Genomic DNA, 24,050 nt, shown 5'->3' on the forward strand with positions numbered 1-24,050 from the left:
ATGGGGCAGAACAAGGCGAAATGGGCAGCCGTGCCCACGCACCAGCTTTTGAGCCCTCGCACCCCAACCCCACGGGGTTTCGCCCCGCTGAGGGCAGGGCCAGGGGCCGGATTCCTGCTCCCCCCCTGCCCCGTTCAATCCCTGTTTCACCTTCAGCACAGAGGCTGCCTTGCCCTCCCCACCCCTAGGGTAAATATTAACCATGGAGGATTTCTGCCCCTTCCTTTCCTTTTCTTTTTAATTCCCATCAAATGAAAGTGAAACAGTGAAAGCCTGAGTCTCTCCCGGGGAGCAAGCAGGTGAAGCTGACGGAGGCTCTGGGCAGGAGGGGCCAGGACTTCCTACCACCTCCAGGAGCCCTTCTGCAGAGGGCAGAGCCCGATGGAGAGAGGCGCCGTGCCCGCAGGGAGCTCCCCGGCCACGCAGGCAGGTGGAGGCAGATGAGCCCGCCCTGACAGCCAGCCCGTCCTTCCCCACGTCCCCTGCACGGAGCCGTGGACTGCATCCAGGTTGTCCCAGCGGAGAGGATCGGTGCCGGGGTGTGTATCCCTCCCTTCCCTTGCCCATGGGTTTGCTCTAGGTCCCGCTGCCCTGTCTCCCTGCCCCTTCCACTGCTGCTGGTCCACGACGCAGGGTGTGAGCCAGGAATTCAGTTCCTTTCCCGCTGAACCCCTGGGAACGGGGTACACCCCCTCCCTCCCTTCTTCCCTCCCCTGACCAAACATTTCCTCCGAAGGAGGATCAAGGCAGGGTCCAAGCCCCGCTGTGCCAGGAGCTCAGCCCGCCCGCGGGAAGATGCAGACCTTGCAGCTCATAACCTGGGCAATAATTGCGCACAAGGGAGTGGAAATCTGGCCAGGCTAGGATCAGGAAGGGCTGAGAAGTATTTTCAGAGTCCCAGCAGGTCTGTTCTCTGTAATCGTATTTCAATCTCTGGCTCCTGTGAGCTTGACAGACCTGAGACAGGCCAAGGTGACCTCAAAGCATAGCTGCTTCTGATGATTTAAACTGATTGCTTGAGTCTGCTCCGGGGGAACGTGGCATTTCCCATCCTCAGACCTGCAGTGCACAACGTCCCCGTGGCCTGGCCGTGCTGGCTGGTGACCTGGTGGCAGACGGGGATGGAAAGGAGGACACAGCCTCCCCCACCACCCCTTCCCAGGCAGCCCTCAGCGGGCAGAGAGGAGCTGGTCTGTCTGCTGCAGGGTGGGAGCCAAGCAAGTGCAGGGGTGCCACTGCTGCCCAGGAGCACTTGCAGGGGTATTTCTGCTGAGATCTGGGTGCCCTGGGCTCCAGGAGGCACAGCACCCCAGATCACCCCCCTCAGCTCAAGCAGGAGCTCGGCTGAGATACCCAGCCTCAGCACCACGCGAGGCAGATGAGTGATGTGAACCTTCAGGGCATCGTACAGCCTCCTGTGCTGTAACCATGACGATCTGGGGAGGCGAGCTTGCGGTGGTTGGGATGGAAGGGGCAGGAGCAGAGAGGGGCGATCCACTCAGCCCCCTTCCCCAGGGCAGCGCGTCGCCCTGGGCACCCCCAGCAGCAGCCAGCTGGGGCTCCAGCAGGGCAGGAGCAGCTGCACGGCCCACACTTGCCACATCCACGTCGGAAAGTGGGAATACCCCACTGAGACACAGCCTACGGGGCTGGAAATCCACCTGGAAGAGGGGAAGTGAAAACATGCCTTGTTACCAGCTGAAATGGTATGCCTAGCAGCTTTCGGCATCCTTGGCATTCAGCGATTGCTTGGTGCTGAAGGAATAGCTGCCACGTGCCTGATCTAAGGAGTTAGCTGGAGCCTTGCAGGGCTACAAGCAGGCCAGCACGCGCACAATGTGGGTAGAGAGACTGTTTTGGTGGTGACAGGCTAGAACCACTTTCCATGTCCTTGAATCAGGTATGGACCAGATTTTCCAGTCCAGGACAAACGTCGGAAACATCACTAGGCCGCTAGGCCACTAGGATCCTCTCATCTCACTCTGTGGTTTTGTGTATTTCAGTGAATACTCCCTACTTTTTGGAAAACCTGTTGTTGAAAGACAGGATGAGTATAAAAATGAAATTGAGTCCAACAACAGAATCAGCTGGTTCTGAACCAGCCTCTCCAACAAAGAGTGAAGGGAAGGAGATGGAGGTCGCTCCAGAACTGGGCAGCCCGACTTTGCACGAGGAGAACATAGGACTCTTTGAAAGAGGTCTTAAAACAATGCTAAGCATCCGGAAATCCAAACAAAACCTGAAGAAAGAGAAAGAACAGGAAGGCACTGGCACTTTGAGGAAAAAAAGACTTTCTTTTCTGTCCTCCAAGAGCTATGAAGAGAAAAAAACCACAGTCCCTAACGATTTGGAGGAGGTCGTTGATACAATAGAAACGGAGCCCATTGAAGGAAAGCCTCTTTCAGGTAAGAAGCAAAATATATGTAACCTTCAAGCAACTTACACTTTGCAGGTCTTGGGCCCTACAGAGATGCTAAAGAAAGAGGTACCCCATTATGGGGTAGGGATAACCATTGCCCCTTGTACAAACTCATCGGGACAGGTCACCTGCAGCCTCCACTGTGCTGTGATAACCTTACCAACCACTTTTGTAGGATCAGTGCACCAACCCGTTGGTTCACGGGTCAGTGGCCGTAGCACACACCACACATATCAGTCACCAATCTGCCGAGCACGGTTTGGGAACTGCTTGTCTGACAGCATCTACAAGCACAGTGTGGGCTCTTCCTACACTGTTGCCTGCGTTGCACTTTTGGATAATTTCTGCTCGTCAGCTCTCAGACTGATGATCCCCAGCCTGCACTCGATTGGTTACTGCAAGGCTTTGATAAATAGTCCCATTAAGTAAAGTCCTAAAATAAAATATTTGGATGAGAGGCACATGTGGCTGGCCATGAGAAATGCAGTGAGTCAGCCACATTCGCAGACCCCAGATTTTCCACTCTCGCTGAATGCAGAGCACTTCAGCAATAAGTGTTGTTGGTTAGTCCAGTTGGGGCTGGGAGGAAAGGCTCCTTCCTCTGTGGTGGGAAAAAAGATGGTTTGGATGTGGTCTGGGCTGGCACCTCCACCTTGGTTCTCAATCTTACAGCTTTGCAAAGGGACTTTCACAGAGGTTTTTGCTCCCTTATGCTGACTTTCCATCTATTCTCACAACTGTGGTGCTGCAAGCGTGTGCTTGGTTTGTTTTCCCCAGGCTGGTTTCTCTTATGCATTTTGTCAGCATTACATAGACAGGTCTTGGTCAAATTTTGATTCCCCGAGCGTGGATAGACTGCAATGACTTTTATCTTTTGCACTGTTCTCTTCCACATTTCCAAGGCAGAGATACATCAGTACATCCAGAAGATAGACTGAGGTGGGTCAACACAGGTTGACCTTTCCTCAGCCTAAATTTCTAGAAATAAATTCTTGTCCTACCACATCAGATACCACGGGTATCAGACAGAAGGGCTGCAGTTGTCTCACTGCTATAGCGTGCTCTGCAGTGCCATGGAGTTATTTACTGCTTTGCTCTGATACATGGTGAGGCTGGTGAGCTGGATCCGGGCCCATCTCATAAGCTGTGCCAGTCTGTTCCCGAAGGGTCACAGAGGAGGTGTTACAGGAAATGTTACCCTGCAAAAACCCTTTCAAGTCCTGCAATCCACACGTTGAGGAACTGCACAAATAAGACCTGTCCTGTGCCCAATAACTCGTGACTGGCCTGGACTAGAGCAGCTCTGTCAGAAACGCATCCCATCCTGAGATAAATATGGAAAGTGATGGAGACTCCACCATGTGCACCATTAAGCTGCATAATGGTTAATTGCCTTTCAATTGTCTTCCTCCAATTACCAGCTGGCTGATCTTGTATTGCTAAATTAAAGATCCATTTAGCACCCAACATCACCTCCCTGAATAATTATCCTAGATGGTGATTAAATGGTGTTTTCTCACTTTGATAAACAGAACAAAATGTATTCCTCTAGTCTCTCTCTGCAAGAACTTGTGCAAACACAGGTTTTATATTAATTTATATAGAAGAAGCTAAGTTAATTGGCACAATCTTCCTTCTGAGTCCAGAAGCAGCAGCAGCTCCATACAGGCACTCAGAGCTCCATGTACTGTAAGCAGCAGTTGGGTTATTCGGTGTGTTCTGTCTTCATGCAGATAGCTCCACACTGTGCGGGTTATTTGGTGCATTTGGTATAAAATCTGTGTGCAGAAAGGCCCTGGGGTGTAAATTATGGATTATGAGCCAGTCCTTCATCTCTTCTTTGAGTGCTCTTCAATTTCTCCATCTCACTTTATACGTGCGCACAGCAAAAGCAGTGGCCGCACATGCCTAAATAAAAGCATTTCCCTCCTCCTCTCTCAAATTTGCCTTGTGCCCAGTATCTCGGTGGGATCTCCCGTGCAGAGCACCTGTTATGATGTTGGAGGCGGTGGGGGCTTCCCATGGCCTCTCCGCAGTGCTCTTGGATCTCCCCAGCCCACGGCCAGCACCTCTTGCGTTGCTGGCAGATGGGTCGTGGCCCTTGCTCAGGTAAGCTTTTCAAAAATAAATGGAAAACCCAAAAGCCCTCAGGCACTTTGGGGCAACCAGTATTTGATGTTTTTCCTCCAGCCTCAGCCAACACCAGCCAGCACTGGTAGCAGCTTCCAAAGCCACGGAGATGTGGAACAGCCTGAGCTGCAGGAGGACGCACCCACACGCTGGGATGCCCCTCTCAAAGCACACAGCCTCCCCAGGCCACCCAGGGACAGCAGTGCTCACCTCCAGGGAAACAAACGCTGCTGGTGGGAGGCAGAGGAGATCTATCCCTGGCCAGGTCCCCCCCTGCACTGCTCCAGGAGGGCAACCTCTGCATACCAGGCATACTCTGCTGTTTCTCATCTCCTCCTGCTGGCTCCCCTGGAGCTGCATTCCTGCCACTCCTCGGGCTTCCTGGGGCACAGGCTGCCGTTCTGTTCCCACCTCTTCCTCCTTCCCAAGCCCTCCCATGGCCCCTTTATGCCATGCTCACTGTTGCAAGGAGGTGCCTGGGCACCATCCCAGCGACCCTTCTCCGTCTCCCTGCTCAGAGGGTTATGGCAGATTGCAAAAAACATACAGCTGAGATTGCGGCTTCTGGCCCTCTGATCCCATTTTATTTTGAGTGGCTGAAGACCACAGGTATTGACAGAATATCTAGAAGTCTGGAAAGGGTAAGGGGCATCTCTCAGAAGCCATCTGCTGTGTAATGCACAGGCTGGAAAAGTCAGCGAGCCGCAGATGGGCCGGTCTCTGGATTGTTCCCTCAGTCCCTGTGTCTCAAGGAGTCCTCGCAATGCAAATCACGAGCGACAAGCTCTGCAGGATGTGTTAGCATTTCGCTCAGCTCTCAGAAACGCAGGAGGCAGTTTAGCCATGATGTCAGTCAGGGTTGTCTCTCAGGAAAACCTAGATATTGTGGAAGACACAAAATCAGGACAGGAGGGGAGGCCGGGGTTAGCCCAAGGTTACATCTTAACTGAGATATTCCCAAAATATCAGGAGCTTCCCCCAGGACAGGGTCTTGATATGCTGGGAAACAAGAGTGCCTCTGCTAGCAGGATTGCTGGGAGGGTGTATCAAGAAATGTCCCCACTGCCAGTCCCACTTTGGCTCCAAATCAGCAGAGGGGCAGAGCCTGAGGTGGTCTTATACACCCTGAGATCGCAGTGCCCCCTGTGCAGCCTCGTTAGCCACTGCTTGCGGTTCTCCTGCAGGGCTATGATGAGGTTTTTTGGCATTTCCCATGTCTGAAACCAGTGGTTTAGAGATATTTGACTGACTTTGCAATCGCTGTGAAGTGATTCTTTCCTCTTGAGGAGGGAGCAGTCCCACGTGCACCGCTGGGATCTGGTTCCCCAGAGCAGTCCTGCTCGTCTTCCTCTGGGATATCCCATTTTGCTAGTCGCCTGTCCGTCGCCTAACACCTGCTTCATCCTGAACCCTTCCCCCCTTCTTTCTGCAGTAATGGAGATAAACGAGCTTATTCAGAATCAGAAGCTTCTGGAAGCATTTGCAAGCATCAAGTACATGGAAGACGAGACGATAGCCGAGCGGGATGCGGACAAATACAAGGACAACCCCCAGGAGTTTGTGAGGAAAACCAAGGATGTGGATTTGCTTTACAACTCCATCAAGAGCAGGATCCAGTCCATCGTGGTGGGAACGCTGGAGCATCCCACTGTCGAGGAGGCCACGCTGGCCTCCCTGGTGACTTTAATTGCCCGTGAAGAGGCAGCTCACCCCAACGCGGGCAGTGCTCCTGGGTTGGACTTGCTCGGCTCCCCCAGAAGGTGGAGGGAGGAGTGGAGGGAAGCTATCAACGAGAGCGCCAGAAAGAGAGTCCTGAGGGTACCCATGGCCTCTAAGGAAGAAGAGAGCTCCTGGCTTGACCTCCACTTGTGTTTCCTCCAGAAACACCTGAGCGAAGACTTGCTGAAGATCAAGTTGTCAGTAAAAAAGTGCTACCCAGAGGAGTACCAGGTGTGTGACATCTACGTGGAGGCTTTCCACAAGGCCATTGCCTCGCACTTGCAGGATCTCTCCCAGCAGGTGCTGGAGTTCAACGAGCTCTACTCCTTGCTCGACTGGGTGGCCAACACCTACCGCAGGTAAGCTGCTGCCATCACCCCTGCCTCAGCCTCCCCGGAGAGCAGCAGGGCAGCGGGGCTGCTTCAAAACCACATAGCTGTTTTCAGTTTCCTGAGCAAGCAGAGAGATAATTGCTTGTACAGTAGAACCAGATATGTGATCTACCAAAGACGGGGACAAAGGTTTGTGGATAAAACGCTCGCTGCTTTTCGCAGAGCTCTGTTTCCCTGCTTCCCCCTCCCTCTCCAAGTCGCTGGTCTCACAGAGCAGGAAGCTCCCCCTTGCAGCTCTGATAAACCTCCTCCCTTTCTGGAAATGTTTTGCCACGTCCAGCAGCTGCTCGGTGACTTTTCCAGGCACAGGGAGGGACCTGCGGGGGAGCTCGGCCTTCTTCCTGTTTAATTAAAACCGTGATGCATTTGGAAGCACTCCACCTCACCCCTATGCTCTGGGGTCATGTTCATCTTGAGGAGGTGCCAAGATATCACTGTGTGGAATTAGACACATTCAAACAAAGGCTGTGGCTCAGATGTGTCCACTAGTTGGATGGGAGGCCCATGATTTGGGAACTTCTTAAAGGTCCCTGTACTTCAGTGGTGACTAAAATATTCTGGGAGCTGCATAGACATATCAAACACAGTCCTTAGGGCACCCTGGGTTTGTGGGGTAAAGGCAGGAATTCTTTACAAGAGCAGTAAAAGCTGTGCTGTTGGACATTGCCTCCTTTTAAAGCCGGAGGAGATATCTAGGACAGGTACCCACAGAAGTTCACGGCATTGCATGTCCTCAGTTGTTCACTGGCCCAGACCACAGCCCATCAGCCCAGGCTCAGAGAGTCACCGACACCCCAGTGTCTGCTTCCAGCTGGTCATCAGGAATGGCCCTAACCAGGTGCCTGGGGGTGGGATAAGCACAAACCAATGGGCACACCTCAAACAAATGAAAAGGGGAGTAAAGGCAGGACCCCTGCCTTTTTGTGTCAGTGAACAAAACCGGACAGTGAGGGAAGAGAGGTGGAGCAGGGCAAGCAGCAGTGGCACTTAGCCAGAGCACCCCTACCCTACAGGAGGTTTTGTCTCAGGAATATTTGCACCGCAGGTGGTCTTTGCTTTGAATAGCCCTCAGCAGATTTCTTTTCTGAACTTTCCCATTTGCTCCTAAAACCCCATTTATGACGTGTGACCCCTTCAGCAGCAGGGCACTGGCTGAGCAGCACTATGGCAGGATCACTATGGGAACGACGCTTGCAGGAGTGGGGGAAGAAAAGAGCATCAGCAGCCAGGTTCTGCACCCCAGAAAAGTGCCCTCCTCATATTTTTCCATCTTGCTGTGAAAAGGCTTGTTGAGAGCTTGCGGAAGGTTTGGGCACTGCTTGCAGTCCCTTTGCTGTGTTGGATGGTTCCCATTTACTTTCTCATTCTAAAGGAACTCCATCCTCTTTTGGGGTCCATCCCAAAACAGGAGAAATTGCCTGGCCCAAGCTCATTATTGTTGCTACAGTTCAAATAAATGGAAAAAAAGAAAGAAGGCTATGGGAACCCTTTCTGGTGGTCAAGCAAGTAACAGGCAGTGTATAGGGCGCTGCCTTTGCACCTCTCTTATTTGTTAAACGGGTGACTGCTTGCAATTTATGCCCCACATTAATCGAGTTCCTGAATATTTTCTTCCTTCTCCCCACATTCATCACGGTGAAAGATGCAAAGCCTCTGTGGTCTGCTGGCAGGTCGCAGGGGCAGCACATTCAGCTGTAGGGGCTCATAGCAGGCTTCTTGCCATGCAGGCAGGAAGGCAGGCGCTGCCTCCCGCTCATCAGCTGGCCCTGCTGATGCCAATCCAGATGAAAGCGAGCGGCCAAGCCACGTGCCAGCTGGGCACACTTTGGACTCAGAAACCATAGCTCAATGTCCACCCACCACCGCCTTATGCGGAAGACACATGGTACTGAGATTGCCCACATCCTGGGCATGCGAGGGCTTTCCAGAGGCTGCCCTTTGCCGCCAGCCCTGCTCTGCCACCTCCCCTTGGTTTTGGTCACATACGGGGAAAAATGACAGGCTGGCATCTGCTGTGATGGGACGCCGGGGACATCAGCTGCAGCACACAGCGGGCTGCTGCAGGAATCACCCCAAAAGGCACTGCACAAGCTCATAGTCAAATGAATCAGCTTCATGTTGTTTATTTTAAAAAAAGTAAATTCTCATAGCACTGTTCGTGTCCAAATAACTCAGAAGTCTCATGATTTCTAAGGTGGGCTGGAACCTTAGATCATTTTGATTTTGAATAATTAGGATTTTGAATAGTGAGGAAAGATTTTCTTGTTAAAGCTTGAAAACAAGCATCACAATTTAAGCTCTAAGTATATTTCTCATGGCTTAATAACTACGCAGCTCATGCCCCATGAATATTCCATTGGTTTACTCATGCTCTGAAGCAGCGTCATTTGTTCATTTAATCTTTCCAGTGAACTCTTTCTTGGTCACCCTGATCTCAAGCCAGAAGTTAAGACAGAAAACCTGTCCCTGCTGCTCACGCCGGCGGATTGGGACAGACTGAAAAATGACTACATCACTTCTGTGAAGGTAGGATTTGAGACCTTGTCCTCATGGGCCTCTCAGGAGGGAATGGGGACTCCGGCCTCCCAGGCAGATGTTTCTCCTTGCTGTATGATGGTGTGGTGTCCCCTCAGCACCACACAGAAAAACCTTTTAATAAAAAGCAAAAAAGTCCTTAAGACCAATGCCGGGACCAAAGCAAGCCACCTAAACGTTAGGGCAGAGCCTGGATGATGGCAGGCACATAGGTCCAGCGTGATGGTACCAGACCCACAGAGCATGGTGGGGGCACACCGCAAATTCGTGGCTGTGCTTCATCAGATGAAAAGCATTGCCAAGCCAGACGTACAGAAATGTCCGCTGCTGCTTTTACAGCATGTGAGTTCCCCCAGCACCGCTGAAACACAAGGGGTGCTACAGGCAACTCTGGGCACGTTGCCACCAGGAGAGGTCCCTGTGGTCCAGCACCTTCTAGGAAGCTCCTTGGTGGGCTCAGACATCTTCTTGCAAACCATTTTTAAAACGTTTTTCATTCCAGAAATTTCTCCAGGTGAGCTCAAGGTACCCAGATAGATAAGATCAATATTGTTCCACCGTGCTGGCAAGGGCTGTTTTGTTTCACCAGCAGCAACCCTGAGTTATCAGCCAGGGCTGACCACTTACACAAGTGCTGTGCAGCCAGAAAGGACCGGTCTGGTCGTTCATCCTGACCTTGTGCACAGCACATGCTGGAGGAGGACTTTGCAACGAGCTGTAAAACAGCTGACTGAGCTGCGGCTATGGCAGGCAGTCTGTGTTTGGTCAAGAAAATACCGCTGCCCTAAGTAAATGATCTGGAGGATCACATACCTTTCCTGCAGAGGAACAGCACGCATTTCCCTGCCAGGGGAGCTGTTGCCCCTCAGTTTGGAAGTACCCTGTGCCCGGGGTTTTTCTTCCCAGTTTTACCAGAGCACATTGACAGGATCTGGAGCAAGACCTTTGAGTCCCCTTATCTTTTTGCCCTGCACATGTGCATCTCACGTGTGCCAATTAAGCAAAACGTCATTATGCCAGCTCTGCGTTTGCAGCTTTGGGTGAGAAAAGGTGCTGGGAGCCCTCATTTGCCTCCTGCAAAAGCAGTCATGGGGGGAGCCCAGAGGGAGGGAGAAGCCCTGGGGGAGCACAGGGCTTGGGACAGCCTTGCACTACGTCAATCCCCTCCGTCACCAGTGCCCTGGTGGGGGACGAGGTCCTGTGAGCCCCCAGCTCTGCCCATCCCCACATCCCCACCGGCTGCTTCACCCGTGCTTGCCTTTATCCCCTGAGCTGCGTGCTTCCTTCCTACGTTTAACATTTAGGGGAAAATCAAGAGCTATTTCGGAAACATCCTGAGACTGGAGGTGACGGAGAAGTGGGAGAAGGAGGTTCACCCAGAGGTGGAGGACAACCTGTACCACTCCTCGCTCTCCTTCGACATACAAACGGTACTTGGCGAGCTCGGGCAGGGCGCTGGGTGCTCCGGGGCTCCCGAGGGAGCGGAGCCAGTGCCCCCCGGCACTGCCTCCTGCCGTAACGTGTGCGAGTCACGCGCCCGCAGAACGCATTGCAGCCGAAAACGCCGCTTATTACAACTTTTAGCTCTACGGCTTGCCTCCTAGCTGCAAATTAAACCCGCTGTCAATTGTGTCAGCGGCATAATAGGCAGCTGATTTGAAAGTTCTTAAACCTCTTTGATTGGAAAGAAGAAAGAGGGGGCAAAGAAAGGTGGAAAGAAAAGGGTTGGTAGAAAAGCCCCTGCACTGAAAGGGCGACTTTGTCCCGGGGCTGCGGCAGCCGCGCAGGGGCCATAGGCAGTGACAGCCACTCCAATTTAAACAGCACGAGAAAACAAAAGCTCCTGCTAGCGTTAGGGACCACGGGGTAATAAATCCAGGAGGGGCTGGGATTCATTCTCCCTGCTTTTCAAAGGGTTGAGTCATTTCAATTAAATAACACCTTAAAATAAAGAGAGAGTGAAAGAGAGAGAACGAAAGCCAGCAAGAGAATGAAAGACTTTTGCCTGCTGCTGTGACTCATTTCCATGGCAGACTGCTGCACGCTGTTCGGTCACCGGGAAGGCAGCTCTGAGCTGGATCAGAGGGGGAAAAATGATCAGAAAGCACCCGAGCAGGGCCACAGCCCAGCTCCAGCGAGGCAGGCGAAGCCGGCGCAGTGGGAATTAGGAAGGGCTGGAGCAGCGAGTGGGCACGGCCTGGCTCCCCTGGGTGCTGTGCTGGGCTTTGGTCCCTGCTGCAACCCCCCCTAAAGGATCCAGGTGGCACCAGGGAGCTGCAGCCCGCACACAAAAACCGGTTTGTGCCTCTCGGCCCGTTATGGATTATTATTTCTGAAACTGCCAGGGGATAATGAAGACTGCCTGGCACCAAGTCGGCTGCTTTCCCCTCTGTTAGGCTAGCTGTTAACATTTTTATTAACCAAAGCTGCATGAGATCCTTGCAAAGGACGTCCCTTCCGTGCCTGTGCCATTCACTGGAACTTCTTCTTGCCCTTTTCTAGATCATTGGGGAGCACATGAAGATTTCTGGAGCCATCAGCAAAAGCCTGAGAGCAAAAACACTTGAGCTGTGCCTGGCTGAATTGCACGAATTCATACCAAGGTCATCACCACTCTGGGCAGTGCATTCCTTCCAAATGAGTACCAGATTGGTAAAAAAAAATAAAATAATAAAAATAAAAATAATAAAAAAAAAAGGTCCATGCACTGGGCCAAATGCTGGCACAGAGCAGGCACGGGCCTGTTCCTAGGAGAAATAGAGATCACAATAAGCCCAGTAATGAGCAAGCTGCAAAACAACTGGGAGGGGAGTCATAAACAGACCAAGATGGGACTCTTGTGAGTCCCAAAATCCGAGGCCAGAGCTTCAGCCTGGAAAGGGAGCGTGGTCCCACCTACCCAGGACCCTTGCCACATTAGACATGAGTGTAGTCCCCAAGTTATGGTCCTGGGGATGCTCCCAGGGAAGGTTTTTGCTGGCAGATGAAGCCACCCCATCCCCTTGGCACAGCTATGCTTGCCCCTCTGCACTGGGGGAGGGAGGGGTGTTTTGGGGGGGCTGCAGCCACTCACCGGAGCAGGGAAGAAAGGACGTTCAGCATGAATCAACTCCAAGCGAGCCTAAAAATAATTTTGCATTAACCTTTGGAGTTTCACACCTCCAGCAGGCGCTGAGTGGGTAGTTTGCTAATAGACGCTTTGCCGGAGCGCGTGTGGGGGAGACCAAGCGCTGCCTGCTTCAATCGTGAACCTGGGGCATGGCAAGCTTTCAAAATATGCTAAAGGCAAGGCTTTCCCTTTTAAACCCTCATCTCCCAGCCACCTCAACTTGTCTCTGGTACCTTGAGTGAGCAGGGCAGTTCAAACCAGCTGTTTGCCTTTGAAGTCTGCCTGCTTTTTTAGAAGAAATGTAGTGCTTACTGATGTTCCTTTCTTTTTACTTTATTTTTTTTCTTTTTAACAAAATTGATGTAAAGTGCAAGCTGGGGCAGCAAAGGCTCCCAGATGAAAGGGTCACTAAAACTGAAGCTTTTCCTTAAACAAATGCAAGCAGCAAGTGCTGAGGCTGCTCCGAGCAGGTTGCTTTGGACTGCCAAAGAAATGGAGACGTGGAGAGCCCACACGAATCCTGCCCCAGCCCCTTGCATATTATGGGGACCTGGCTGCGGACAGGCTGCCAAAGCCCTAAGAGCTGCGGGGTGCAGAAAACAGACCCCCAGCACAGCATGCTGAGAGTAAAGGGGGGCAATGCAGGTGTGCTGCCTCGTTCATGTTCAGCTCCTGTTGGAAAGGGTGCTTCCTAAGCATGATTTACACTGCCCCAAAGGACGGAGAAAGGATGGGGCAGATCGACCTGCATATCCCAGCTGCAGAGAATCCTTCAGAAGGAAAAGTCAGGAATTGCACCCAGGAGCTCTCATGTGCAGAGATCCTTGGAATCGCTCCAAATCTGCACTGCTTACGCATTCAGGCAAGCGCACCCCAAACCAGTAATTATCTGCTATGTATTCCCCTGTCACGCACTTGCATGTTAAGACAACTGAACAAAAAAATGTCCGCATACGCAGAGGAAAGAGATGGGGCCAGCAAGGAGCGTGTGTTGACACCCTGTGCACACCCAGCACGCGTACTCCTCGCCTGGCTCAGCCCCGATCCCACCGAGGATAGCATCCCTTGCGTTTCTCCTGCAGGTTCGGGGAGGAGTTCATGGAGTGGAACGCAGCCCGCGACAGCCCCGTGTTCGTGCCCTACTTCGCTGCCTACATCAACAGCTTCCACCACCTGGTGTAAGTCCTCCGTCCCCCCACCATGTAGCCAGGGCATCACAGGGTGGCGAAGGACCAAGCGGTGCCCCCCAAGGGATGGGGTCAGCAAAAAAGGGTGTCCTTGGGTATTGCAGGGTCAGGCTGGAGCTACGGCAGGGGTGCAGGTGGATCAGGGGGACGTGCCCGCGCCTTGGCTAAGAGCAGGGCAGAGCTCCTTTGTCAGCCCTCATGCAGCCGGGGTGCGCCGGGGTGCTCCAGCTCTATGACCTCGCTGGCCAGCCCCACCAGCACGGGGTGCGGTGCCTCTCGCCCTTCCTTCACCTCACGGGGGGGATGTTCCCTAAGAGATGCAGGCACAGCTCCTTCGGGCAGGAGAGGCAGAGCAGGGATACCCGACGCTTGCCTGTTCGGCTCATTTTCAGCATTTTATCCTCGGAGGAGGATGGCGGGGAGGAGGCTGGCTTTGATTTTGTTTTAATTCTTGCGTTAAGCAGCCTAACCCCAGCAAGGCGCCCTGAGGCTGGAGGAACCCCCCTGGCAGCCCGCAGTACGGCCGGCCGGCTCCAGGCGGCGCCCAGCCCTCGGCCCTGCCTCCCCCGGGCTGGGAAGGGTGGGATGGGATGGGATGGGGTGGGATGGGATGGGGTGGGATGGGGTGGGATGGGATGGGATGGGATGGGGTGGGATGGGGTGGGATGGGGTGGGATGGGGTGGGATGGGATGGGGTGGGATGGGATGGGATGGGATGGGGTGGGATGGGGTGGGGTGGGATGGGATGGGATGGGATGGGATGGGATGGGATGGGATGGGATGGGATGGGATGGGATGGGACGGGATGGGGTGGGATGGGATGGGATGGGATGTGGGATGGGGTGGGATGGGGTGGGATGGGATGGGATGGGATGGGATGGGATGGGATGGGATGGGATGGGATGGGATGGGATGGGATGGGATGGGATGGGATGGGAGATGTGGGGTTCGGGGCCGGCAGGTGACGGGCTGGCTTCATGCCTGCATCAGGGGCAGTGCCGATGAGGAGACACCGGGCAGAGCTTGGCTGTAGGGAGGATATAAAATTCAGGCACTTAGCTTTAGTTACGGAACTGAGCCCCCGGCTTGGGGAGAGGGGTTTGCTGTTAAGTCTTTTGTAGTCGACTTTTCAGCTGGGAGAGGGCCAGGCCATTTCTCTGCAGGGTGGGAACAGACGTGAGTGTGCAAACACCCCTCGTCTGCACGGTGCTTCCCAGGGAAATGCTCTCTCATCGTCAACTTTTCCTTTTCCTCAGGAAAGGTGATACAGGGTAGGGGTTTCCCAATAAAGCCCTTCTATATCTGTTTCTGAAACCCCAAAGCTTCATGGAGCAGCATTAGTGGGAGTACCGCCGGGAAGGACCCCTGGAAGCACAAGCTCCAGCCCGGGCCGCCTGGGCCCCAGCACAGCAAGAACCAGGGGCACAAATGCTCAGTCACTGGGTCCTCAGAGAAGGGGGCTCCCATCCCCTCAATTCGGCTGGTTTTTCATGCAAACTCATGATCCAATGCAGGGGATCACAAGCAGTTTTTCAGGGCCGCCTCAGTTCCCATAGAGAGCGTCACAGCAGGGCAACGATGTAAAGCGAGGAGAAAGGCAGGGGCTCACCATGCCCCCGGAGCCAACACATATCATTGAAGATCTCATTTACCTCGCAGAACTTGTGCCTTCTTCCTCATCAGACAGCGTGAAGCCTCCCAAAATGACACACTTTCCCTCGAAACCTCCGCAGGTTTCGCCCCCTGTAATTCCCCGTCCCAGTCCCTGTGTGGGGTGAGTCAGCCTGGCCCCGCACGGGGAGCTCGGCCGCTCTTCCACCGGGACCCTCGGCGCTCGCTCAGGTAGCTGGAGATCATTTATCAGAAGCATTGCTCAAGTGAAAAGGAAAAGGCCCGAGCGATGGCTCCGCATGTTTGAACAGCTCTCATCTGATGAGGAAATAGGTGATTTTCGAGTACAGTTATCCGTTTGTAATTAATTTTCAGATTGTGCAAAAAGATCCATTATTCTGACCCATGAAGTGTTTCCAAGAGGAAGTGCAGGAGTTACGAAAGTTAAAAAAATGCCGAAGATGCTGATCTGACTAAAAGGCTGAAGGCAATGTAATGGGTTATACTTTAACATTAAAGCCCTGGTGTTTCACATTCTTTTTAGGTCAGGCTTGGAAACAGTGTTTAAAGTCAACACTGAAGAACTGCAAAAGATTTTGGTGTCTCTGACAAGGAACTTCCGAAACATGTTTCTAAATAAATTGAGAACAAAAACACAGGTAAGAGGATCTCGGCCACACTATTCCCCCTACATAAAGAGTATGTGCAGAAGCTGAGGGCCTTTGCCCTTTCATTGTTTGTCCAACTGGACCTCATTGTGCAGCAAACGATGCTACGGTCTCTCCAAAGTGTGTCATGCCTGACTTGTACAAATCCTCCTTTACCCAGAGCAACCCTTCCAGTATCCTGGAAGCTTTTGACTATGACTGTATATATTTGTTCAGTACAAGAGCAACCAAAAGAAAAGGGTGTTTAGTGGCTTTCGGCTTTTGGGGCAAAGCAGAGTGGGAACTTTACCCATAGTGAAGCACCGGGGAAGTCAGCTGGGCAACACCAACAGGGCATTTTTCCTTCTATCAGGACATCAGAATTTGTCAGGACTTTGTCTTACACTTACTTATTCATAGATCTGTTATCGTGGTCTGTTATCAACCTCTGCCTAAAAGATGTATCACAGCCCCTTCAGACAGGACAGGATATTTTCTGGTTGGCGTGATTTTTCCAGTCTGTTTCCATGGTGAAGAAAAAAATGATTCTTTCATCATGAAGATGATGGAGCTCTGGTTTCTGCTGCTCTGGGCTAACTTGTGTTAAGAGGCCTAAAAAGCAAGGTGCTGCGATGCAGTTTGTGCTTCCTGGCTGCTGTAGATGGGGCTTTCTGCTCTCAGCTAGTTGGGGGTCCACTGGCTCTGGCTGGAATAACAAGAGAGATTGGGGAAATCAAGCCTTTAGTGCCACCACTTCCCACTCATCTTAATTCACTTTCCGAATCACCAAGTGTAACTTTCAGAAACCAAGGCAGTCACACACCAAGAGCCCTCCTCTGACTGAAGATAAGCCTGTCTGGCCAAGGGGACTTTCCAGTGACTGCAGGGTTTATGTCGGAGCCTTAGGGACAGGCGAGGAAGGAGACAAGCCAAGGCATTGTGCAAGAGAGCTCAAATGAGAGCTCAAATTTGCTCTCTCAAAAGAGAGCAAATGCCGTGAGAACTGAGAGTGCCAGGGCACAGCACTTCTGAGCAGCCTTTCAGCACGCTGGGAGCACAGCAGGAGGGCACGAGTCAGGAAATAATTGGGAAGAAGATTGCCAGCAGGAAGTCTGAAGACAGAGATCCTGAGAGCTAAGTGGAGAAAAGCACAAAGGGGACGTGCCAGGGAAGGGGTATTTGAACTTGGCCCATTGGGGACTTTATGGGTACCACCAGAAGCCACTAGCAGCCATGGCTCACTGTGGAGGCACGTTAACTCTAGGGCAAGAGCATCATCATGCATCAGCCAGTCTGCATATTCCTGGTGACATCAGCGAGCTGGTTTTCTTTCAGCCACTCCTCAAGAAAATCCTGACCAAGGACTGGATTTTGGCAACGGAAAAGCCGGACTCACTGGCTGCAGCGGTCTCGCAGTTCTCCAAGCACCTGCAGCACACAAGGCAGCCCCTGGGGCAGGTACTGGCTCATCCCACACTGGGCACAGCAATGCTGGGGAGTCCTGCTTTCTCTTGCAGGCTGTAGTCCGACCTGCAGCCTTTTTCCCAGCAGCGGGGGCTGCTTAGAGCTGTGGGAACTGCTGATACGGGGCACCTTGGCGATCAACATTCCTGTGAGAATGTGCGATATCTTTCCTTTCTATGGTTTAAATATGGGAACTGATTTCTTTAAAGAGGAACAAAAAACATTGGTGAATATTAGCACTGACCACTGTAACTCCATGGCTTATATGCCTTCATATGTCCCTTTCACATCTGTGCAGTTGTGAAATAAATGTAACAACAGCTCTACATTTAAAATCTGCAAGCATCATCCAAAACTACTTTTAAAACAATCCTAAATAGCTCCCATTGCTACAGAGGAGCCAAATTGCCAACATATGACCATGGTCATTTCAGAGTGAAGAGTATTTCCATGGCATTCCCATGGGCACTGCCTTAGCTTTCAGCCAAGGGCAGGGCTGTGAGCATCTTCTGTATCCCCTCAGCTGCTGCTGAAGACCCAGGGGTTCCCCTGCCTTCTCTCATTGCCTTGCACAGGAACCACGGAAAAAACATGAGGTTTGCATTTTTTTTAAACAGGAGCTTCTACGTCATGTTCATAAGTACATGGTGAGGGAATACATTGTTCAGGTGATCAAACCCAGGAGGAAGATGAACAGGGAGACACGGCAGCACGTAAGCGAAAGGATGAACCAGGAGGCCAAAATCCTTAATAACGTGCTCGTCGACCAGGTACGTCAGCTCTCTCCTGGCATCCCCTGCCTGCCCATTTCCCAGAGGCACCATGTCCCTGCTTGCCCCCAGGGGACCAAGACACCAAGACATCAGGCTCTCATGGAGGGCAAGCCCCACGAAACATAAAAGAGCTTAAACCAGAGCAAACAAGGTGGTCGCTGCAGGTCAGCACCGTGGGCTTCCATCCTGGAGGTGACTCTGAGCTTATCTCTCAGATCTCAAAGCTTGGCACAGGCAGGTTCTCGTGCTGTAGGACCACACTCATCCTGTGGCACCTTGTTCGTGTTCCCTTAGCCATGGGGTGCCACTTGGGTAGCTCATTGGGGGTGACACCAGCGAGAGTCCATCCCAGCACAGCCTGCATACAGGAGAGTGATGGGGAGAAATTCGTGGCTCTTTGCAAGGTTTGTGGCTAGGCAACATCAGGCTGGGATTTTCAGGGAAACCAAAGTTGAATTCATCGGGTTCTGCAGAAAGTCGGGTGTCTGGGGCTGTTAAATCCCACTGGGGTGGTTTCCTGGCCAAGGCAGGTCCCTCTCAGTGGTGACAAAGACGTTCCCACCAATGTCGCCTTGCACCTCCTTACTTACAGGGCTCTGACTCCGATTGGCTCCTTCCTGCCATACATCACATCGCCGATATCGTTGGGGAGAAGAAAAAAGACAGGATCAAGGAGTACGTCAAGGAACTGAGTCAGGATTACCCGGACATCAGGTAGGAGAAATGGTAGCAGCCAGAGCTGCACACAGCAGCCAAGAGCTGGGCTCCATCCCAAATAGTGGCTGCTCACCCCACACCTTGGCAAAGCTCCTCAGCATCTCTCTCCTGCTGTAGAACTAATTAGAAACCAAGCTGCCAGCAAAAGGGAGAGTCACACATTATTCTTCTTTCTGGTGGCTGTATCCCTTCTCTTCTTTCCCCTGTCAGATAGATCTTATAATACACACAAGTTCCCTCAACGTCTTTTCATTTTACCGCCCCAAGCGAATCTTGTTGCACTCCAAATCTCCAGGTTGCTTTTGGCAGCATTTGTGCAGCTCGCCAATTTGCTGCAAACGGTTTGTCTCCTATTCCCAGACCTCCAAGTGATCTAGACATTGACACAGTTCATCTGCAGGTCCTGAAAGGGGCTCAACGCAACCACTAAGTTTTGGAACAAACCGCAAATTCTTTCTTTTGTACTTTCCATTTGCTGTTCCAAAGCAGCATCTGCAAAATTTAATACTTCTGGAAAAGATAACAAACTCACTAGCATTGTGCATGGATGGGCAGCGGCATATCAGAAGTTACCTCCTCTTCCACAGCTCTTTTAGCAGCCGTTGAGAAGGATTGTTACAGCTAGAAAGAAAATCCATTTCAACAGAGTCATTTCAGAAAAAGAGCCAAAGTGCTTGTACTGGGTTACACTGTTCCTGCTGGATAATGTTTACGCAATCAGTTTAAACCATAAATTTAACAGATTGCTCAAAACACTGAAGTGGGCCCTCAAATATTCAGAAAAAAAAATGACATTACGTTTATTTCACTCTCCCCAAAACTGAGGGTCAACATTTTTCATAGATAGATTCGACCTGAATGGATCAGGTATGCCTGGAGCTTATCTGAGTGGGGATATTCAGGGAGAGGACTTGAAACAGAAACCTGTTCCTAAGTAATTTCCGTGGTGAACACACCTGTTCTGCAAAGAGATGCCTTAATGCCAGTGGACAGAGTATGCTGACAAAGCAGGCAGTGCCTGTTCTGGGAAGGATGGGAAGGTAAATGAGGGCTGGTCAGAATTAGCTATTTGAAAATAATTTTCCAGATAGAAAAGCCATTTACAGGCTTGTGATTTGTGGTACTTTTTCATCATTAGCTTTAGAGCCCTGACAGGTTTTAAGGCTCGTCCTTTTGGTCGATTTATTTCCTGGCTTTCCATTATTGAGCAATATTATTTGTAACAATGAAATTTGGAAAAATGGGCAGAACCAGCCAGATCTTCCTGTTTGTGCCTTTGTTAATTCTTCCCCTGAGCTCTTGAAAAGGTTTCTGATTCCGTGTATACTGAGCTTACTGGAACAGGGTATGTTTCCAGACTCACTTTCCTAGCTGTAATCTAATTAATGCTTGTCAGCTTCCTAAATATTAGCACTTCTATTGCTTAACTCAAAATAATGATTAAATAAAAGGTCTGCAGCCTCCTGGGAATGCTTTCAAAAGACGTCACGTGTGGGAGGAGACAGAGGGGGAAATTCCCCTGAGCACCAGAGGATGCAGACCTCATCCTGGGGGTCCTGGTGGCACCATGCTCGGTCCCCCAGCACGGCGAGGGGACACCTCCCCGGCGCTTTGCCGTGGCACGGTGGTCACTGACCTCTGAGGTGGCTTTGGTCCTTAGGGCTGAGAGGCTTTGCTTGATTTCTGCAGGAAGGAGCACATCCTGGCCATCCTCATGCTGCGGGGCATGGGGTACACCAGGAGAGCGGCGATTTTTCGGCAGAGCTTTCACCGCGCGCCTGAGTGCCCCAACGGCAGGGGTGAAAACACGCTCTTCGATGAAATCGATGTGTCGGCAGTCATCAGCTGCTTCTGAAACATGACCAGCACAGCAGCTAGCATCCTCCCTCCTCCTACGCTGCCTCTCCAGTGTGATCCCAAAGCTGCTACCCCTCCTGGCTCCGCAAACACAACGTTTGAACCGCTGTGGGAAAAGGGCCCTGGGTTCCGAAACCAAAAGCCATGGATGCTCCAAGAGCCTGACCTCCTGCAAGGGCCCCTGGCAGCACTGTCCACCCCGCACTCAATATACGGATTTTACTGCTAGGAGGCTTGTTTGGTCCAAGCTTGGGTCTCTTTTTGGAGAAGAGGAGAGAACCAAAAGGAGTTCACGCAGGGCTATATTAAGGCTTGGCCTGTGTGACGCCTAATTACACAGCGGCACGAGAACAACAGCCTCCTTTGTAATTAGTGTCCCTGAGCAAGCCGGGAGCAGAGCTTGGGCAGGGATGTGGTAGCACCCAAACCTTACATCCTGCCCCGTGAACAAGCTGCCCACGCTAGCGTGACGCGAGCTGGGTGACGTTGTGACCTGACACCACACACCACCACCTGCCTGAGGAGCACAGCCTTGGAGGGTGACCAGACCCCGCTGCCGACACACACAGTGCGTGGAGCACTGCGCTCCAGGATGGGCCCCGTGTCCCTTGTCCCTTCTGGTGTTTCGGCAGAGTCTCCTCACTGCAAATCTCGTGTCGGACCCAAGACATGTTCATGCCATCACTCCCTCTCTGTGTGGGCACGTGCCCGGTCAAACATGCCACGTGGAGCGAGGCTGTGTGTCCTCCTTTCCCCAGGGTAAAAAGGGCCACCCTGCCTGTAGTCTGTTTTCTTGCATGTACAAATGTATTTTATCAAATCTGGTACAATCTGACTGCGGTATGAGCTTCACGTGAGGTGGACAGGAATAGTGCTACAGACGGGATCCTTCCTGGCATGGACCAACATCACCCCTCTGAGCAGGGTGCACCGACACCGATTTATTCTGCGAAGGACTCAAAGCATTACACACAGCGTCTGCAGGGCAGAATGAAAGAGACAGCCAGAAGCCTACAGCCATACAAATCTGATTTTATTTAATCCAATTTGTCCTTTAGGTTGCCTTCTGCAGGACTTAATCCAAGACTCTGTACGGAGACATGTTTATGATCTATCAATTAATGTGATAAATGTGGACAGGGCATAGCCTTGAGCGCTAATTTGTCTGCTGCAGACACTGGGAGATTAGATCACCAGCACTGAGCCTCTTTCTTTTCCCTTGCTCCTGTTTTCACCTGAATCAACTTCAGCCCATGCGAGCAGCGGGCCTGATAACAGGCCAAGGGATGTGCTTTGATGGATAAGAGATTCAGAGTGCACCTTTAATTGCAGTCATCACTTGAAAAAAAAAAATCCAAGGCAGACTTGCTAACTTTGCAGGAAAGATGAGGTGTTTTTCTTAAGACGGCTTTGAAAATTGGGTAGAAATTGTGAGTCTGAGGCAGGTAATCCTGGGAGGAAGTTTCTGCCCTTCATCATTTTTTTACATAGCTCATGACAATTCCTGCAAATCCTCAGCTTTGGGACTCTCTGTGTTTGCTATGGAAGAGAACCGATATATCATTTGTAGAGGTGATACATCATTTGTAGAAGCGATATATCATATCCTGGAAGATGTGCAGAGCTCTTCTGTGGGCGAGTGTCAGCTGTCCATAGCTTCAGAGAAAATATCTTCCTTTATTTGCACATTTACTTGCCCAGTAGGAAAGCTACAGTTCAGTAAGCATCTCCTTGGAGAGAAAGAGGCTTGACTGAGCCCTCTGCGTGTGGGTCACAAGGGAGAGCCAGGGAAGAAAGCCCTTTGCAGAGGACATCTAGAGAGGTTTTGTCCACCAGAAGTTTCCCTCTGCCCTGTGTGCCTCTCTGGTCCAAGCACCTTGGGCAAGGCAGCTGTGGCACAGAAACTTTCTCAAGGGCGTTGAGTGTATACAAGATTTTCAACCTTCTTATTTTGCTGGAGGTCTTGCCACAAAGCTGTTGCCTTTCTCAGAATCCAGCTGCTGGCCCTGGGATTAGCTCAGGAACTCGTCTCTCATTTTCTAATAAAGGCAAGTTGCAACCCTAAAGTCTCAGAGAAAAGCCAGGCACTGTGACCTGCACTTTGTCACTGCCTCTCCCGGGACGCTTCTGATGAGCAAGCCGCAGGAGCACAGCCTGCTTCCTCCATGCATTAAACCTGCCAAAGGCTAAATGTTGTTGGGGCGAGCCCATGGTTTGGTATGGTTTGGTTCTGCCCTGTCCCCAAGAGGAGAGGGAGCTGCTGGGCGGACGGGGGGGGGGGGGGGGGGATATCCAGGCAGAAGTATGCTCGGTCTGGTCTACGCTTTCTGAAATAAGCTGCTGCTATCCAGCCCTGTTCTGCAAAGCATCCCTTTTTCATTAGGACCATATTTCACATTCCAATAAAACAGAAGAAAGGCCTCCTGGAGCTTTTATTGGGAAATACACTGCTCTTGTACGAAAATGCCAAGGAGCTCAGTTGTTACCCTGCTAAATCCCTCTGTGGTTGCCCTGTGTTTTCCCCGTCAGTCCTCTCCTCACCCCAGTAGGCAGCTGCATTCCCTGCCCTGGGGAGACACAGCTCACTCCAGCCCTGCATGTGCCAAAGGTGAACAAGACTTCCTCAAAAGCATCAGAAGAGACAATCTCTGTCCAGGTTTAGCTTCTCAGGATCTAATGCAGCATTTCAGGCAGAGATCTGGCACACTCACAGCCCTGTGTGGGTGGTGACAAATATTTTTGTTTGGGAGCTCTTTGCTCTTTTGTAATACTGTTTGTTTCTGGTTTGGGATGAAAAGAGGTACCTTCAGTCCTCTCTGTCCCAGGCACCAGAGCCAGCAGCCGGGGTGGCCATCAGGCTGTGGTTTATCACAGGCCAGCCTCCGTGAGGCCAGGCTGGGAAAATCCGGCTCCTGCCAAGCAAGGAGGGAATAAACCAAGATAACACGGTGAAAGGTAACGCCTCAACATATTCCAGCAATGCCCTTCAGCGCAGCAGCACCATGATGTTTGGCTCCCCGCAGTGTGGTGGTGCCTTTTGGCAAGGAGCTCAGCCGGGTTAACGTATTGAGGATGAGCATCGGGGGGTGGATTGCCATATCACACCCACTTCATACGCAGGGAAATGGAACCCAACACCACCCAGCAAGCATGACCGGGAAGAAAGCATTATTATATCAGGGGTAACTGAAAAGCAAAGTTGTATTAGTTTTAGACTTAATGACTTTGGAAATTCTGTATCTCAGTTCACCAAAGCGCTGGTGTTCGGCAAATATTTATCCTGTGCGTTTTGTAAATTTCTCCAGGAAACCTTGTCATGGATGGATTCACTGCTGCTAAGCCAGTCACCTGGGTTCCCTGTGTGCTGGTGTGACTGAACAACACAGTCTGGGCAGGCTCAGCAGCACCCTGCTCAGCACCACTGTGCGCTTCCATCCCTCGGGACATTTTCAGGCAAGGCTGCTAATGACGACACAAAATTAGCGCTGGG

The 24,050-nt window shown here is 51.7% G+C and overlaps 1 protein-coding gene across 3 annotated transcripts in view; it reads left to right on the forward strand.

Annotated features, from left to right (window-relative positions):
• The first annotated feature begins 211 nt into the window (after positions 1–211).
• Positions 212–24,050, forward strand: part of EXOC3L4 (exocyst complex component 3 like 4) — a 29,828-nt gene continuing 5,989 nt past the window's right edge. Inside the window, exons 1-12 of one of the 3 annotated variants that reach the window (XM_066998391.1) lie at positions 212–539; positions 2,004–2,405; positions 5,982–6,627; positions 9,069–9,186; positions 10,500–10,625; positions 11,698–11,798; positions 13,387–13,482; positions 15,647–15,761; positions 17,085–17,207; positions 17,831–17,983; positions 18,579–18,700; positions 23,090–23,261. In XM_066998391.1, the coding sequence (XP_066854492.1) occupies positions 2,048–2,405; positions 5,982–6,627; positions 9,069–9,186; positions 10,500–10,625; positions 11,698–11,798; positions 13,387–13,482; positions 15,647–15,761; positions 17,085–17,207; positions 17,831–17,983; positions 18,579–18,700; positions 23,090–23,222 (2,091 nt within the window). In that variant the 5' untranslated portion in view covers positions 212–539; positions 2,004–2,047 and the 3' untranslated portion in view covers positions 23,223–23,261. Of the gene's footprint in view, positions 540–2,003; positions 2,406–5,981; positions 6,628–9,068; positions 9,187–10,499; positions 10,626–11,697; positions 11,799–13,386; positions 13,483–15,646; positions 15,762–17,084; positions 17,208–17,830; positions 17,984–18,578; positions 18,701–20,392; positions 23,262–24,050 lie in introns of those variants that run through there. The other 2 variants (XM_048069861.2, XM_066998392.1) reach the window with 2 other exon arrangements.

The sequence above is a fragment of the Anser cygnoides genome, chromosome 5 (assembly GCF_040182565.1).
Source record: "Anser cygnoides isolate HZ-2024a breed goose chromosome 5, Taihu_goose_T2T_genome, whole genome shotgun sequence".
NCBI lineage: Eukaryota > Metazoa > Chordata > Aves > Anseriformes > Anatidae > Anser > Anser cygnoides.